The sequence below is a fragment of the Vigna radiata genome, chromosome 11 (assembly GCF_000741045.1).
Source record: "Vigna radiata var. radiata cultivar VC1973A chromosome 11, Vradiata_ver6, whole genome shotgun sequence".
Lineage (NCBI taxonomy): Eukaryota > Viridiplantae > Streptophyta > Magnoliopsida > Fabales > Fabaceae > Vigna > Vigna radiata.
This window is the reverse complement of record NC_028361.1, coordinates 2,261,416-2,280,774: the sequence shown is the minus strand read 5'-3', so window position 1 is coordinate 2,280,774 and position 19,359 is coordinate 2,261,416. Positions and strand designations below refer to the sequence as shown.

At 30.9% G+C, this 19,359-nt stretch overlaps 1 protein-coding gene across 2 annotated transcripts; it reads right to left on the bottom strand.

The window, feature by feature from the left end:
- Positions 1-3,821: 3,821 nt before the first annotated feature.
- LOC106777974 (DNA-directed RNA polymerase IV subunit 1) lies at positions 3,822-17,460 on the bottom strand. 2 transcript variants are annotated; one of them, XM_022787520.1, is made up of 16 exons: positions 17,172-17,460; positions 14,970-15,098; positions 14,613-14,733; positions 14,393-14,511; positions 14,070-14,123; positions 13,762-13,971; positions 13,107-13,262; positions 12,907-13,002; positions 10,535-12,813; positions 9,439-9,614; positions 8,727-8,986; positions 8,450-8,623; positions 8,207-8,344; positions 6,813-7,054; positions 6,027-6,138; positions 3,822-4,635 (listed from the first exon to the last, which is right to left on the bottom strand). In XM_022787520.1, the coding sequence occupies exons 2-16, from the start codon at positions 15,054-15,056 to the stop codon at positions 4,441-4,443; spliced, it is 4,419 nt and encodes a 1,472-aa protein (XP_022643241.1). In that variant the 5' UTR covers positions 15,057-15,098; positions 17,172-17,460; the 3' UTR covers positions 3,822-4,440. The 2 variants fall into 2 exon arrangements, with proteins under 2 accessions (XP_022643241.1, XP_022643242.1); XM_022787521.1 differs by having other exon boundaries at positions 9,439-9,611; positions 17,172-17,459.
- Between the last annotated feature and the right edge of the window lie 1,899 nt (positions 17,461-19,359).

Here is a 19,359-nt window from a genome sequence, read left to right as displayed (position 1 = left end):
AGAAGTTAAATAAGTTTGAAGATTAAAATTTATAAAAGGTTATAATATACACTAATTTCAATTTAACGTCAAATTTAGGGATGAAAAATATGAAATCCTATTTATTATTTTCTAATTAATAATTATGTAAAAATATTTATTAAAGTAAAAGAAAGATGCTTACATGTATGCTTACATGTATTTTCCAAATTATTAACACTTAACATAAATGTTCATTTTCTCTGCAAAAATGCAATTTATTATTGAATATTTAATTCTTTTTTGTAAAAAAGAAAGTCCATGGGTTGGCCCTAACCCACCGGGCTTTGGGGCTTTTTAGCCCTGGAAACTTTTTTAATAAAGGTTTTTTTTTGTCCTAGAGACTTTTTGGGATCCCAACTTACATGGGTTAGGGTCAGGACCTATTATAAAGGCCTATTTGACATGTCTAGGTAACAAGGAAGATTAAACTTATACACCATAAGATAATATTTTATTAATTTATAATATATTTAAATGCTATCAGTTCTTAATTCAACGATAATTGCGTGTATAAAACTTAAGAATGTTTACTTAATTTTTTATGCTATTTAAATAAATCAAATTTAGAGTTTCACTCAACCACTCACATGATAGATTTAGCATTGAATTTTAACGTAAATTATTAAGGGAAACTTAAGCTCTGTTTGGGTGATAATATTAAAATCATCTAAAATCCAAAACTTGTCTTCATTTTATATTTTTAATAAATTCAAATTAGAGTGATTATTAATATTATTATTATTATTAGTTGTTAAACCTATATTCTCAGGTTCCATAAGAACATATACACTAACAATTATCCGAATTTATCATGTAAAATATGAAATGATTGGACATCTAAATATAAAAGGAGAGAATATATAATATTATAAACCGATGAATTTTACAAACCAAACTATCGGTTAGATAAAATAAAACTATCAACAAACCTTTTATATATGATATTGATACTCTCTAATAAAATCATACATCATCTTATTCAATTTTTTCATAGTTTCGTAATCTTATTAAATTATAATTTGACTTAGCTTACCAAACTTTGAAAGATAAATATTAACACAAAGACAACCAACAAATTATCTCCTCGTACCATAGGGCAACAAACGCAAGTAACAATTTATTGATTTTATCTTAAGGAATTTATGAAAATATAATATATATATATATATATATATATATATATATATATATATATATATATATATATATATATATCACAAGAATTTAACCTGCATAAGCAACAATTTACTACTGTTATATTAAGGAATTTATGTAAATAGGAAAAAAAATGATTATAAGAATTTATCTTATAAGACACATTTAAGCAAATCGACATATGTATATAATTGAAGAGAAATATCGATTGAGCAAACGTAGAAGAAATTGACAACATTTTTCTCGCACAAACGACTTTTGTTTTTGCACCAAATCCTTTTAAGGTTTGATTAACCCATAAAGTTCCGAGAAGTACCAAAATTAAATTTTTTTTTATTGACTTTAGTGATGCTATATAATAAAACTTGAATTAAAATATTAAAGTTGTAGAAAAAAAAGTAAGACCTATATGTACTCAAACATATTAATTTTCTTATTATATATAAAAATGGATTTTAAAGACGTTTTTCTCTTTAGAATGTGATGTTTTTGTCACAATTTTATCTCTTAATTATCATATAAAAGATATAAGAAACTATAAACTTTTTTTTTCTTATATACAACATTAATAACATTCTAACTACGAATCATTACATATAATCTCAATGACTTGTTTACAATATAAGTACATGAACTTAATCGAGATAATTTAGAGTGATATTCAAGATAATTAACATTTAACATCATAAATATTTAATGAAATAAATATTGATTCTTATATGGTAGAGAGTGTGAATGTTTAATTCTAATACTATATAAAAAGGTTTAGAAAATGATTTTGATTTATTATTTCAAAAATAATGTACCATATGTATACATATAAAGATCTTATAATTCTTTATCTATTAAAGGAATTACACTTGTATAAATCTATATAAATTATAATAATATCTAAATTATAGTTCACATAGTATTTTCTATGGTCTAATATTTAATAATAAAATATTTAGTATATCTTAACAACTACATCTAATCTCAATAACTTATTTCAAATAAAAATACTTGAAATTGTTGGTTGTAAAAATAATTTAAAATAACATTCAAGATAATTAAAATTTAACATTCGAAATTGACAAAAGAGAATAAAACAATTAGATATATTTAAAGAAGTTAATGGATAACAGTAAAGGAATAACAAAAATAAACTATTTATGTAAAATGGTGATAACATTTTGAATGAAACAAATACATTTAAAAAACAGTATTTAAGAAACACTACAATGAAAACTCAAAAGTCTTTTCATTCCAAAAATCCTTCCTTCAGAGTAATTATTACATGAACTTGATAGAATAAGGTTACTACCAAACATTTTGAAATCATAAAAACAAATCGAACTTAAAACTATACCAAGTTATATTTCAATCATTCAAAAAAGTTATACAAGAAAAAAAATCATCCTCATTAAAATATCACTTCAAAACAAATTATTCACCTTCACAAACTACTTTTTACTCAAATTCCAAATTATGGAATTAGTATATCTACCCGTATATACTTAGATATTGTATAAATATGAATACTAGCAGCTAAATTAATAACTACTTAATAATAATAAAGTCCAACAATTCAAATATGTTCTATGTAATATAATATTATTCAATGATAACAACTTTGAAACATATCATTATTCAGAAAGGTTGTAAAAGTCTATATAAGAACATACTCAAATTTCACTTTTTTTTTAATATATAAAAGCAAATTTTTAAGTTACTAATACAAAAGTCAATAAGTTTAGTAGATATATTGATTTGTAATTAAGTAAAGATTTTAAAAACCTTTAAATTGTCAGTAAATTGATTAATTATCTGTTATATTTTATTATTCAATAATTTAATAGAAAATTTTAAAAAATATATATATATTAATTTAATTAATTGGATCTTAGAATTGACTATTAATGTCAGTAAAAACATATATTTATTTAATATTGAATCTAAATAATTAACAAGTATATCCGTATTATTATTTTAAATACAAAATTGAAAAATTTCTAATATAAACATTGATCATATGATTAGATGCAAGAATTAAATAGAGTAGTGAAGCATTGAGTATGAAAGAAAGATATGACTTGATTGAAAGGGAAGAAGCCCTGAAACTGATTTGCTTATAGTCCTTCCTTCTCAACCAAAAACATCTTCGTGTTACTTCCTGCACCACATCAAAGCTTCCGGAATTATGTTTTTTCAAAGATGTTTAATATTTTAAAAGAAGCTTTAGGATGTTTAATATTTCTAACTCGTTAAATATTTACTTGATGGATACCACTTGTTTAATTTTTTTTTTATCAAATTATTTTATTTTAAGGTAAACCTTAGTAGAGTTTTCAAATTTATTCGATGTAGGTTTTGCTTATAAAGTGGTGAATTTTTGATAAATTTCAATTATAATAAACATTAATTCGCCTTATCAAGGATGAAGCTTACTCAACATTGGATTCAAGAAACTGAGGATTTTAATAATTCAATTTGAACTTTAATCTCTGTCACTAGAAGAACTTCAATATCTGGGAAAGCTTTAAACTTTGGAAAGTAAATCGGAAGGTAGGAAGCAGATCTACTACACCACTGGTTTCAGGAGGAATAATCAGAAAAGGGAAAGAGTGAAAAACTGGTTGAAGAAAGTAGTGTGATGGAAGAAGAGAGAAGATGGAATATGATGAGCTACATATTGATTAATACATATGGTCTCTCGGGTGTAAATCTTTTACAAGCTTCTCGTTGCTGCTTCCACTAGATCTTTATTTGCCTTACGTAATCGTTGGCAAACAAAGTATTAGTGGAAAAAGCAAAAAGAAGCTATGGGTAAGAACCCAGGCCATACAAAAGAAAACTTAAACTTAAATTGTTAACAGAAAAGAATGTGCTACCATTGTTTTCACCTTGTATACTCCCCTTCTATGCATTATCTCAGTTCTTTCAAAACGTGCTTCTGCACTGCCTCTATCCGTCGAGAAAAACCCATGGAGATACCATACCACCCAAATAGCACAACAAAACAAGCTTTCTAGTTCTTTCCACCTTTTAGCTGGAGTAATGCCAATAACATAACTCTAAACTCGCAAAAGTGAACAGTGTTTCTCTACCAATGATTCTGGACATCTTTCAAATCAAAGGTAGAAAAACAACGTTGCTGTTTGTGACTGTAGAGTTGAGGCACTACTATCACTTCCCACTACATTTACCACGATTTCTTAAGAGAAAACACGACTTCCTTTTTCTGGTAGTCTGTATGGAGACTGCCACCAGATCAAATGAAATCACTTACTGTGCTTGGACACGCATTGAATTTGTGTCATCACGTCCTGACCATTTTTTCTTCTGGATCTTCGACATTTTTGGATCAACGATTTCAAGAGCACCAAGAATGCATTTGCGGTATGAAAAATCTTCAACAGTTCCATCAGTTCGTACTACATGGAAGCAGCGGCTATCCGTAAATTTAGGATGCCATCCAACCTGTGACGGAGAGCAAGAACAAACTTCATTATACACTTTAACTAGCAAAAGAAGCATGATAGATGCAGTATCTCCTCATTATTACTACTTCAAAGCTACTACGTAATCGTAATTATCAATTCCTAATGGCGGCATAAAGGTTTAATGAGACGTGGATTACTTCTATTTTAAATATTATAATACACACTACATTTATACTACATCTATAAATACTCAAAAGCCAAAACAGTAAACAGCCAGCATTAAAGAAATTCATGATAAATAAGACGTTACACACAATCACCGTAAATCTAGGGGCAACAAGAACAAAGTAATGAAGTCCAAGTATGAAAGACGATGGTGAAAATTAATAAAAACAAACAAAACACGTTAGATAAAAAAATTAACAAAATATGAACTGGCAAATTTAAAGGAAAAAAAAAAAAAACTGAATATGCAGGAAAAAAATAGTCCAGTAAACTTTGAAGAGTAAAGGAAACAAGACAACTTTTTTGTGTAAATGTTGAAGGAAGAGTTTCAAATCCTATATTATGTTTCTCAAGCAAAAATCACATTAGAAAAATTGAGGAGAAATCACAATTTTAAAAATCCTAAACAAAATTCTTTCAAGGGTAAAAATGAATGTTTAAAGCCTATATCATGATAGCTTCCAATAACATGCAAATATCCATTCTTTTAACCACACTATTGTAGCCATGATGATAGTGTAACTGCATCACATTGAATCCCGTGGCAGAAAAGGGTCACTATAGCACGCTCTTAACTAATATGTGATACTATATATGGAATGAAATTTACCATATAGGAATGTGAAATAATTAGCTCTAGCCTTTTCATTTACACCACGATTGCAGAGAAAGGTTCTATTCTGATCACACAAGTTCATTAACACTCAAAACAATCTCAGTCCAATGACTTCTTTTCTTTTATTTTTCTTTAGGGGTATTAGGCAGTGCTAACCTAGTCTAAAATCATACAGAAATGAGTTCTACCCATTGCATCATTGCTAATTGCCACAAAAATCATTATTAAAGAGGAAATATGGGAGATTGTAAGAAAAGAATACGGGATGAGGTGGTACTTGTTTTCATGGCTCCACTGACTTCATCAAGTTCAAGAATTCATAAATGTTCATAATGAAGTAACACAAATAATAATAATAATAATAATAATAATAATAATAATAATAATAATAATAATAATAATAAAACTTTTCAAGGGAACTTTTAAGAGGAATAAAGAGAAAATACAGAAAAAATTTCCAAATCTGAAATTTGAAGTGCGCTTCAATTTAACCTGCATTGCCTTTAAGCGCATTAAGACAAAACCAAAAAGAAACAAAATTATTTTTTACCTCAAATCCAAAACCTTCTTCACAAGAGAACACATACCTTAATGTCCTGTGGTCCAGTACCCAACTTCTCACTTCTACGAGGATGAAAATTCAGAACTCTTAGCATTGTAGATCGGTCAAACTCACTTAACAGCTCATCAATCGCATACCTACATAGACAACACCCCAAATGTACAATTATTCTGCATATCATAGATCCCCAATCACACCAGGCGATCTTAGACAACCATACAAAACTGTGTCAAGAAGATATACCTTGAGTTTGGCAACAGTATATATAAAGTAGAGACTATCAGAACCAATTTGTTATATTAGTTATTTCCTTCTGAAAATAACTGAGATATATAGGTAGCAATAAGTCAAAGATATTTGTAGTTGGTCTTATAATACTTTATACCAAACAAAGTGAAATAGCTGCATAGATATGTAGTTAAAAACCAATTTTCTACTCGTTTAAGCTAGGTTGAGTCTCAAGGATAGTCTTCGTGTCTCTCATAAGTCTAATGAACTTGTTACTCAAGGAAAAACTATTCTAAAATAATAAAAAGGGACAGAATAAAATTTAACCACCAATTACAAGAAAATACCAAAGCATAATGATACAATTGCTTCCAGAAGCATAAAAATTAGTACGAAGTAGAAAGTAGCTTAGTGGAAGTGCCTAACTGAAAGAAACAACCATGACATAACAATACGTACAACCAGTTGTGACCTATAATATTAGTCCGTGCTATATATGATAATGTGAATGTCATAAATAGAATATACAGAACTATGTATCATTAAAAACACACCAGAGTTTAGAAAAGGCTACAGTTCTTACTTGTTCAATATGCACCTTGAAGCAATAGTCAGCTTCTGAATATCATTTACCGTCAGAAAATTTCTTACAATGTTTTTCCACTGTTTTCCCTCTTTAAAGGCATAGCCATTCTTATGCCTAAACTCAGAACCACATTTGTCAGATGAATTGTTGTGAGAATGTATACCAATCTTATTGTTCGGCTTCTCAAAACTGGCTTCTAGCAGCTTATACACATCTGCAGACTTGGATACCTCATGTCCCTGATAAAATAAAATGTTAGACCACTGTAAATGACAGTATTACACGTACAACTTGCCTGGTACAAGATAACTTTTCTCCATAACAACCTAGAAACTCGGAATCTTTACTCGATATAAACCTTAATTTTTTTGTCAGAGAAATGGTTAAGATAGTAAACTCACTAATAAAAAACGAGCATGTTTGGATTGAAAATGGCAAATGGAGAAACAAAGGTCAAACGTTTTAACAATCTCATGATATAGAAAGCAGCTAAAAGTGTTTATAGAATGCATAACTCGAATTTATACTTGAAAGGTTCAGAGTAAAAAAGTCAGAAAGTCAACAAATAGGATGCTGCATTCTTGAGAGAAATTGGTCAAACATTTTGGTACTGAAGTGAAATTCTTCTAACTTGCACATACCAGACATATCACTTTTAGGGCAATAAAAGCACAAGGTAATTCCTGGGTTCTTTAAAAATCAACTCTATATTATAAATATTAACTTTTATCTTGAAGAGCGGATTTTAGAATTGATTTCTCAAAATACTTTTTGGAGTTGTTATCACTCACTGACCTTATATTATATTATATTATATATATATATATATATATATATATATATATATATAAAGCATTCAATTTCATTTTTCAACTCCTTATTACTTTCTAATATACTTAATTTTTTTTTTCAAATTTCATTTAATCTAACAACTAGTTCAAAAGTTTTTTTTCTTGACTATCTCAAACGGTTCTTGTCTTTATCTGTAAGTTTAAATTTTTTTCGACCACTTTTCAACGTTGTTATAAGTTGTATCAGTATAAATTCTTAATCCTAAATCGAAAATATAATTTATATATTTAAAATAGTTGTTTATTACAAACAATTACAATATAATTTATGTAGTAAAAAATATTTATTATTAGAAAATAACAATTTATGACCTCCCTTGCACCTTGGGTAGGGTCTTGCTCTGAAGTCTGCACAAGTGGTAGAGACTTCGTCATAATTTGTGAAGAGGGGGCCTGCGTTCGTGCGGCCCCTGTTAAATAAAACGTTTATCTTATACATTAAAAAGACAAAAAATGCTTGTAGAACAATCTTAATGATACATGATACTTTAAATCTGAATGAAAGCAAGAAAATTAATTAATAGATAATAAAACCAATACCTTCTCTGAATATATGATATCAAACAGTCCACTTGTCCCCATAGAGGGACAGTTTCCCCAAGCCAATGCATCCAGGCTGCCCCGAAGATTATCCGTGATTCCGGACTTGGCAGCTTTTATAAAGCTCCTACCTGGATTCTGCAATAACATTTGATAATTTCGACATGAATTATGTATGGGTTATCAAAATCTTGACATCAGAAATCATAGAGCATTGACTGAATAACAAATGTGAAAACTGACAGAAAAGCATGCTTGCACAAATGGTGATGAAACGGACGCATGTTCTCGTTGTAGTGCCATGCCTTTAGCATTTAATCCTACAAATTCTCCACTAGCTGACAGACTATTGGCAAGAAGACGCAGATGCTTAGGAAGGATGGACTTTCCAGTGTCACATATTGCAGATGCCAAACTCTACAAGTAAACCATATGCAAGTAAATCAAATATGCACATATACTACCATGTATTTCATTTGGAACCTAAAACAAAGAAAGGAATGTTTGTAATCATACCCACCTTGTAATAATATTGCCAGGCTACATCAATTCCAAAGGCTGATGAGATATAACTTATGCTGTCTGGATGACTCCGTGGCCAGTCAATTATCTGCATTATCTTGTGGCAATGATTTACAAGTACACCCCAGAACCTTCCAGTGTTACCCTCGCTGGCCACAGTAACCCTCAAGTACAGTTCACCAGAAGAACCACTGTAAGAATTTGTTACTTTTGATTGATTACTCCAGAGAATATCAACCTTCTTGATGTCCATAAATCCTAAAGAACATTTCACGAATTCATAATAATGAAAAAATATAAGAATATTTTACAATGCCGAGTAATACATATTTGTGCATGAGTCAGATGCAGTAAAGTTGGTCATAGGAAACCAAATTTATAAATGGAAATAATTCACCTATTTTATTTACAATTGTGTGCTTTTAACGTGAGTCCTCCTAAAAGAAAAGGATTAGCAATAACACTTTTAACTTCACATTTATAATAGCCAAATACAGTGTACTTTTTTCTAGTCATCATGGAATCATAAAAGTTTTACATGACGACAAAGAAACTTCAACTGACATATATGTAGCACAAACATAATTTGAACTTCAACAAAACACGAAATGTTGCACCCATGTATTTGCTCGTGAAGGTAACTTTTAAAAGGTTCACATATATAATCACCACTTGAAACGACAGGATATTCATATTAGATTATTACTAACCTTTTATTGTTGTTCCTAGAAAAAAGGGTATCATCAAGTCCCGAACGGAAACTAGTTGGATAGGATTCTCAGAATTTTCAACAACTGTGACCGTAATGCAATCATCACTATCTTCTTTATTATCTACAAAAGTGTCATCACCTTCCTTAACCGCGGAATAACCAGAACACTTTCTGCTATTTCATTGTCCAAGAAAGAAGGGATCAGTAAAGCAGTAAGAATGATAAGTAATGAAGAGAAGTAAGCGATCACGCAAGTGGTGTATTATTATTATAATCACTATAATTTTACACAAGAAACCCACCCATAAAGATAAAGAAAACATAATTCTTTTGGAATGTGGAAAACAGATTTTTCAGTACTATAAGCCTCAAAAAAATTATAGTCACAACTGGTTTATCCCAAATAGAACAGTTGTTATGAATAGGTAAAGGTCCAATAATTTCAAATAGCCTTGCCCTATTCATGTCAATAGATGTATTCAATGATCATTACATTTTTTGTTCCTGATCAAAATTGACAGTAATGAAAAAAATATATATCATTAGTCTTGTAATTGAAATCTAAGGTACATGCATTATACTGAATCACGGTTTTAAACAATGTCATTTATCTACTTCATTTATAAATTTCAGTCTCTCGATATCAATTTCTTTGAAATCTTGCTGCTATATGAAAAGTTCTTTGTAGTTCAGTAACAAATTCTAATTTTATCAAAGCTAGAGGATTTCAGTTCTATCTAAGGGTTGTGGCAAAATTATTGCAAGCATCAGGGGTTTCACCAAAATTAGCTGGGTCGCTCAGAGCTGTTGTCAACAGTAAATAAACAAGTAAAAAGCTTATTCAACGATCCACTTAGCAATAATTGAAGCAACAAACACATTCTGAATATACAAGAACAACATTATTGCCTATCTGCACTAATAATTAAATATCCTTCAAGCTCACAGAAAAGCATAGAACTCTGAATAGAGGTAGTTACATATACTGTTGCAACCTTCACTAACTCCTAGTATAGCACTCAAGGACAGTAAATACTTCCTCAAGTAACAACAAATATTGTTAGATTAGAAGCACAATAACAATAGAAACTTACTTGCTTGATATTTTCAAATTGGTAAAAGAGACTTTTAGTTCTTTTCTCTGGGAGTAATATCTCTGGTAAAGAGAGTCGATGATAGAATCCACTTTCAAATTTCTTCTCGTTAGAATTTCCTTGTCTAAATGAAAGTGGCAGACCCAAGGACAGCATTTCTCTAGGCTGCGACTATCATGTGGGGTGAATATTATCATCACAGTAGAAACAATTTTTGAGAAGAGCAATCTTTCCAAATAATTCTTAACTTCTAAAGCTGCATATTCAAACCCATGTCTCTGTTTACCAACTTTTTCAGACAAAAATAAAGTCAGAGACTGGTCGCCCTTTTTTTTCCTTGAACCACATTCAAGAACATTTTTCAAATTCAGCAAAGGTGACGTTTCAAGTAGACTAACTGGTTGATCCAAAGCACTGTATCCAGCTTCTGAAACTGCAGAAGCAGAAAGTGCCCCAACTGGTTCACCACCAATAGCATACTCTTTGAAATTTTGATCACATGAAGAGTTCTCTTCAATATCATAAGAAAACTGAATAAGTTGATTACCATATAAATTTCTCACTGTTCCATCATATGCAGCAAACAAATCACGCATGAAGAACATCAATCTCCGTGTTAATGTTCCAGGAACGTCTGCATTTTCACTGAAACCACTAGCACGGGTTGTCACAGAATGAACAAAACATTCAAGTGGATTCAACCCAGTCAGAAATGAGCTTTTGACCACAGCACATGGAATGTAAGACTGAACAGATTTAAGGGTACCAGAGTATTTCTGGATTGAATCAAGCCCCTTTTCAATATTCCAAGCAGAACATGAAAGATGACGGGGTAGTCTGTAAGATAAGCGGACCAGAGAATTTTGCATGCCAAGGCACATGGAATGTTGCGCTAATCTCACTAAACTACTCTTGCTTCCAGCCTTATTCATGGCAAGAAAAGTATTGTCTGTACATGCATATTTGTCAGCTAAACTTTGAATATTGCGAAAAACATGCCTAAAAGCATCAACTGATGCTTGACTGAGAGCAGCAGATATTTGTCTTTCATTATTCAGATTGTCTGCATCAACAATCATAGAATTTTCACTCTCTTCATGATTTCCAGACAAAAAATCACAATAGCAATCCAACAATAACTGCTTGAAATCACATGCCTTCTCTGCATCTTCTAAACCATAAAATATTTCCTCAATCATATTTTTTCGTGCATAGGAATCAGAAGAGAGGTACAAATCTGAGAGTGAAACACTGAAACCAATCATAGACAACCATTCACATAAAACATTCTGCGCAGCAAACAAAAAGTTTAGAGATTTCCCTTGAGAATGTTCCACAAGACTCTGGAAAACATTGCAGTCAGAATCACGTAACCATCCAGAAGCCTCAAAAGAAGATACAAGCTCCCCTTCACTAACAACAACACCATCCAAAGGAAAGGAATATCCAAAATCAGAAGGCAAGAGCATGCTAAACAATTGCTTGCCACTCCAAAATGAGCTTTTGCTTGAAGGAGCTTTTACAATTCCAGGAGGAGCTAAACCTTTGTTACAAAGCATTTGAAGCTGCTGCATCTGGTAAACATCTAAAAGGACCCCATCTTCCATTAGCAAATATGCAGCAGTCAAACTATCCTCAGAAAGTGAAAGCAGATTTCTACCACTTTGCCCATTAAACAATTGCTTATCTAAAGCAACAAGCTCATTAAGCTCAACTCTTGCACTAACTGATTGTGGAATATACCCGTGAAGGCAATCACCATCAAAATCCCCGCGAAACGGGGAACAACAAAGTGGGTTAATGCACACTACAGAAGATATTGGAAGGACCCTAACAGTGAGAGCAATCATAGAATGTTGATGTATGGAAGGGGGCCTATTTATCAGAACCTTATCCCCATCACAAAGAGGCCTATAAAATTGGTCTCCTATCTGTAGATCTTCCTTTTTAAACAGACTAATATAACTACCATTTCTGCAAACCTTCATTTCTCCCTTCTCTAACAGGCGTAGCTCACAACAATAAAGCAGCTTTTCCAAATTCTGCCTGTTAACATACTCAGAAACCTGCAAACTTTCAGCAATATGACAAGGTATACCAATTTCACTGAGCTCAAGGTATGGATCACCAACAACCACAGTACGGAACGTACTATCATTGCGTTTTCCAAGAACCACATCTTTTATCCATCTTAAACCAGAAGAATTGCAAGCATTTTCTGCAACTTTTTTTTTTTGGATATCAGCAAAAATAGTATTAGGTGTTTTATCAGGATTTAGCTGCATTTCCAAAAAACAAAAACATAAGAAAAGGCAAGAATCATGACAAAGTTACATAAAAATAACAAACAGAAAAACGGTTCAGAATCTTGCCTTAGAAATCCTCAGGCAATCCAAAACACGGGAACTTAACTCATTAGATGTACCCCTGAAATCAACCAATTTCTTACAAGATTTTGTCCTCTCATCCTAAAAAAATTAACCATATTTGTTATATTAAAAAAACAAGGATAAGACCAGTTGTCACAGCTTATAAATAAAACTAAAACAAATGAGAAAACATATATACTTACAAAACTCAATCGGTTTCCATTAGAAATTGCATAAGGGACTTCTGTTACTCGATGACAATTCGGAGTCACTTGGAAGCAATTAAGACTGATCAAATTTTTTCTTGGAATATATTTTTCAATGAAGTTCGGATCAACATCATTCAACAAAGACATAACCTGAAAATAAAAATATATGAAATTTACCCTGTTATAGCTCCAGCTAAAAAGCATGACCACATGATAGGAATGACTGAAAAGTACCATAAAAATTCAGAAAAGGTAAGTTTGATTTTTAATTGCAAGAAATGGGAGAACCATAGTTTTCAGGCTTTGCTTTTCATTCACTTAAAAAATACAAGGTATTTCAGGAAATGGAAGGTCACACTAAAGTTATTGTTACACTGATAGTTTCTAGTAATTGTGTCAATGAAACCTCGAAATGATGTTTTTATAATCAATGTAATGATCATTACAATAATGTCAATTTCCCATTCTAAGGGAATCAATCCCTACCAAATGTTACAGCTAATTTACATTCAGAACACTCACTCTGAAGCTGGCATATATCTATATCTATCTATCCAGATGTCTTTAATTTTGATATAATGCAAAATTATTGTATCCCAAGGAAAAATATACAAAACTGCATACATCATGTAAATGTGGGAAGCGCTACCTGTCCTGGTGATAAAACCCTTCTATTTACATAATTTTCTTCTTGTTGAGCATCATAAGGAATAAAATCCCAATAATCAGGTGGCAGGCTTCGTCCCAAAGTTTTCTTTGAAGCCTTATCATTCACTTCAACAATAATTGCTGTTCTTCTGTAGAGATCATTTGACGAAAATTTAAACTTCATCGATGGATAACGGCCCATCCCATTTCCCTGTTTGGTGAACAAGTTGTCATGCCAAGCAAACAACATTTTAATAAAAGAAAATTTTCCTTTGAAGCAAATTAACAGATGTGAAGACACTAACTTACAGAACAATATTTGCAATTGATAGACTGCTTGATTCCAAAGATTAATTGAGCACCCTGTAAGAAGAAAATGAAACTATCAAGAGAAAGTAGAATAACAAGTAATGACAAAATCCATATAGGTATGTAACAATGTACTGCAGGTCGTGAAACTTCTCAAATGATGTCCTATTGTAAAATATTTGGTAAAGATTTTAAAATCCTAAAAATTTGCCATATGATCTAAATGAATATTTGGTTTAACTTATCTTATACAATAGCAGTGAACTAAAGCCAACTCTTTATTATAACAAAAATCAGACTTAGTATATCAGTATGTATCTGACCTTAGATTTATGACGAATAGATTTGCAAACTGGGCAAATCTTATTCAAGATTTGTGCAATCTCTGACATAAAATATGGATGGAGTATAGGAAAAGGAAATTTGATTACTCCAAAATGACCTGAAATTAAATATTCATGTTTTCAGCGCCTTCACTAATAAATTACAATTATCATAACAAAATCTCTAAACACAATTTTCATATACTGTGTCCATTCACACCTTCACAAAACTTTTTGTCTTTAGAACCACAAGTGACACACTCGTCAGATATATTTGGAAATCCCAACATAGATCCAGTGACCTGCCCGGCTGCATTTATCTCCAAAACAGAGACTTTCTCCTGTAGATGTAAAACTAATTAACATGTATAATGTGCTTAACAAATTACAAGGCACTTCCACCCAATAGATTCATCTTTTAAAAGGTAAACAAAATTAATGGCCCACCCTCCACTTAGTGTTAATGTGTTACACAGTAAGTGCATACCATTTGATCACACAAAGAAAGTCGCAGTGAACTAACAAATAGAGACTAATTAAAAAACTCAAATGGATATAAGATGAAGAGTATACTTACTATATCATTTTCAGTTAAAACATCAAACTTTATTGCTTTTATGACACCAGATGGCGCTTTGTTTCCGTAGAAAAACTCATCATCCATGGAACTTGATAGCCTTTTACTCAGAAAAATATTTGAAGTAACCTGTTCAATGCAAAGCATGAAAATATGGTTGAGTACACTGATACAACAAAAAATTCTAAAAAAAAAAGAGACGGTACAGGAAAATGTCATCAAACTTCATGAAGAAAACAATTTATAGACAGAAATGTTCTAAAATATTAACATTAAGAAAGTGTTATCAATTGCACATGGCAGAAGGCCAAATTTCTGCTATATAAACAGGCCATTGTGTCCTATGGAGCTGCCATAGCAGGCCTCCATTCACAAATTGCGCATGGCAATTGGCAAGCCATTCTATCATGGCTACGCCATTTAACAAAGATGTTTAGAAATCAGCACCGTAAGGCACACCAGTATTTCCCTAAAGAGAGGAATTCTCTGTAGTGTGTTAAAATGTTCCTAAGCAATTAAAGACAAGAAAAAATCCAAATTGTTGGTCAAAAATAGTAGTATCGATGGCAGATGGCAAAAACTCCACCAAATTTTGTCAAGAGGAATTCCTTAACATGGAAAAAATTCCACCATATTAAGATGTTTGTGAGCACTTAAAGACAAGGAAAAACCCAATATTGATGGCAGGAATAGCGTTGTCAATGGAAGATGGTGGAACACCAAAATTTCACCATATAAACGCGACTTTGCGGCCTATGAATGGTGGGCCTCCCATCACAAATTGCCTCTGGCAGTTGGCAAGCAATTGCACCATAGCGCAGCAATTTAAAAATGATGCCTAGATAACAGCACCTTCATTTTTTCTGACAAGTATAATCAAATAACCTCTAAGACCAGCGGAAGGCCATTAAAACAGTGAACTGCCCGTTTCCAATGTACCTCTTAAAAACAAATTATCTAAATGTACCTCTTATCGGAATCATGAAAGTTTACTGACAAGTTAGAACCGATATCCTTCAAAACTAACGCCAGGCCATAGGAGCAGAGAACCACATAATAATAATAATAAGGTATATAGGTCCCCTGGTTATCTGGGATCTTAGAAGTTGAATAGCCTATAACATAATAGTCTAATTTATAAATCATATATATTTTCAACTTCATGAGCAGGTAGATCATCTTACACCTGCTGTTTATGATTATTCTACTTCCCAAAGCAAACCAATTGCATTCTCCAGTTGCTCCATCCTGTTCACATTATAATGTTTACAGATGTGGACACAGCCACCAAGTTCTTAACCAGAACCCTATCTCAAAAACAAGCGTCTCCTAGCCAAAATAAAATCCCAAAAAATTCTGTAAGCTTATTCCTTTAGATCTCCACATTGTAGAAACCTACTGAAAACGTAGACAACATACAACAAGCTCCAATATCATTTCGTAGGCCAAACCCTCAAATGGTGAATGCACGCCAAGTCACCAAGCAAATCACATTTTTACACGGGTAGCTAAAACCAAATCCTCGAAACTCAAGCATTCAAAACCAAACACAAGCACACAACAGACCTGTTTTGACACATCAGAAACAGGTTGGCTAAAAGATACAGCTCTAAATAAATAAATAAAAAATGCGAAATAAATATCTGTCACTGCAAAAATAATTATTTGTTCTCGTTAGACCGTGAAAATGGACCTGGTTAGATAAGCACAGAAAGAATAAGGAGATGAAAAAAGATTAATGGCATGCACGCCGATGTGAGATATTGATGAAGACCATATGCAAGACGCTTACTTTTATCTGCTTCTCTGAATCCACAAGTGCAATTACGGCAAAATGTGAAATCGGGGATGTAACATGATGAAAAGGAAACAAAATATCTTGCATTTCAGAGGATAAAAATCTAAATTGAGCTGAAACGAAAACCTCCCTACTCCAAAAATGCAAACCAGACCCACGAAACGCATGAGCTTAAGAAACATAAAATCATCGTTGGAATAACCTGAATGAATCGATCAAGAGGCCTAGAGTTCTCAAAGCACGATTATTTACCATGCAGCAGAAAAGATCATGCACATTTTGCCACGAAGTACAACCACCACCGTACTCGCCAATGAACCGATTAACGGAGTTTCAGAACAAAAAAAAAAACGAGAGCATTGAATAGCGTTACGCGAGAAAGAGAAAAAGAGGTTATTACTGACCCGAGTGAAAGGAATGAATGATCGAGTAGAACAGGACGCAGTGAGTGTTTACGCAAGCTATCTTGCAATGCTCTGCGAGAACCAAAATCGAAGGGAAAAACGAATTTGAGTGTTCTGAGTGAGAGAGTGAGAGAGCGCAGTAAAAAAAGAGTGAAGAAACGCCGGCGGTCACTTTCGAAGTGACCACGAGACAAACGCCGAGTATAGAACCAGTGATAAAAGCTTTCTCTCTCTGCTTTTTGGCTCTTGTCTCTAGGTTATATATAACCCTTCTCTCTGCTTTCCTTTTACGCCTTTGCCCTCACCAATCACCATTTTATTTCATTCCAACATTATTAATATTAACTTTCTTTTTTTCTTTTTTATGGAATAAATTTCTTTCTATAATAAACAATTTTTTAATTCAGAACTATTTAATGACTTCTTAAAACATCAAATCTTTATATAACTAAGGTAAAACATCATAGAAAAAATATGTTTGGAAATAAATTTTCTAATAAATTAGTTAAATATTAAATTTCTTTACTTAGACTCCTAGATGTAGTGTATCGATGTTAAATAGTACAATAACATAGTTATGAAAAGTTATGAAATAGTATGATAAATATCATATAGTTATGAAAAGTTATACATAATTAAGTTTAAAAATAATGTTTGTATAGCTTACATCATATAAAAGTAATAAAAAAAAATGTATGTTAGTAAATCGTCATACCTACACAATTGTGTGGGATAAATGGACTTTCTCGCACCCATCAAAAGTATAAGTGAAAATAATTTCAATATACTCAAACATTAATTAAATTCAGGTAAAAAATTTAAAGTCAAATATAAAATGTGTTGAATATTAAATTACATAATAGAAAAATATAAAATTATCCGAGATAATACCTAAAAAGGTCAAGTTCATTAACCAAATATAACTTATTTTATCATTGATGTGGTAAGGGTTTACTAGCTTTTTCCCACAAATAATTATTTTAATTCATCATTAAACTAAACACATAAATTTTAATACATTAAAAGCTTTAATTCAAACTTTAGAAATAATTTTTTATACCTTTCAAATTAAATATAAACAAAAAATATATCATTTTGACACACGAGTTTATTTACATTTACTTGACACTATAAATTTTTATAATTATAATTCTTTTAATAAACTACAAAAATTACTTGTTTATAAACAATATATTCTTTTGTACAAAATAATGATTCCACATTACTGAAAAAAAAAATAATTGTCAGTCAATCACTCTAGAGAATATAAAATTCCATCATAATTTTATCTTTGAAAGACAAGTCAATTACTTCCAAAAAAAAAATATAAAATTTCGTTATAATTTTATGTTTAAAAGGCATATTAGTTGATAGAAAGACAATAAATATTTAAAATATCTTAGACATTTATTATTAAGCAATATAAAATTATTTGATGTAGTAAGGATGAAAATTTTATTAAGAATATAATCACTCAAAATGTTAACTTATTTGTTCTTAGAGTAACCATCTTATTCGTGTTATTAAATTGGATAAACTCCTATTTACAAAAAAAAAAAATATAAAATAAATTTTATCTTTTCTTTTATAATTAACTACAAAAATTACACTTTTATAAATAATTTATTTTTTTGTGTAAAACAATGACTCCACATTACTAAAAAAGATAATTGTCAGTCAATCTTCTGTAATAATTTTATCTTTAAAAGACAAGTCAATTACTCCAAAAAGATATAAAATTAACTCCTACTTATCAAAAAATATAAAATAAATTTTATCTACTCTTTTATAATTAACTACAAAAATTAATCTTTCATAAACAATTTATTCTTTTGTATAAAACAATGACTTCACAATACTCATAAAAGGTAATTGTCAATCTTCTGTGATAATTTATCTTTAAAAGAAAAGTCAATTATTCCAAAAAGATACAAAACTCTGTTATGACTTTATGTTTAAGAGGCACGTGTCAGATGATAGAAAGACAATAAATATTTAAATTATTATAGACATTTATTGTTAAGCAATATAAAATTATTTGATGTAGNAAGAATGACAGTATTTGTTAAGAATATAATTACTCAAATGTTAACTTAATTGTTTTTTGAGTAACCATCTTATTAGTGTTATAGAATTGGATAAACTCCTACTTATAAAAAGATATGAAATCAATTTTACCTATTCTTTT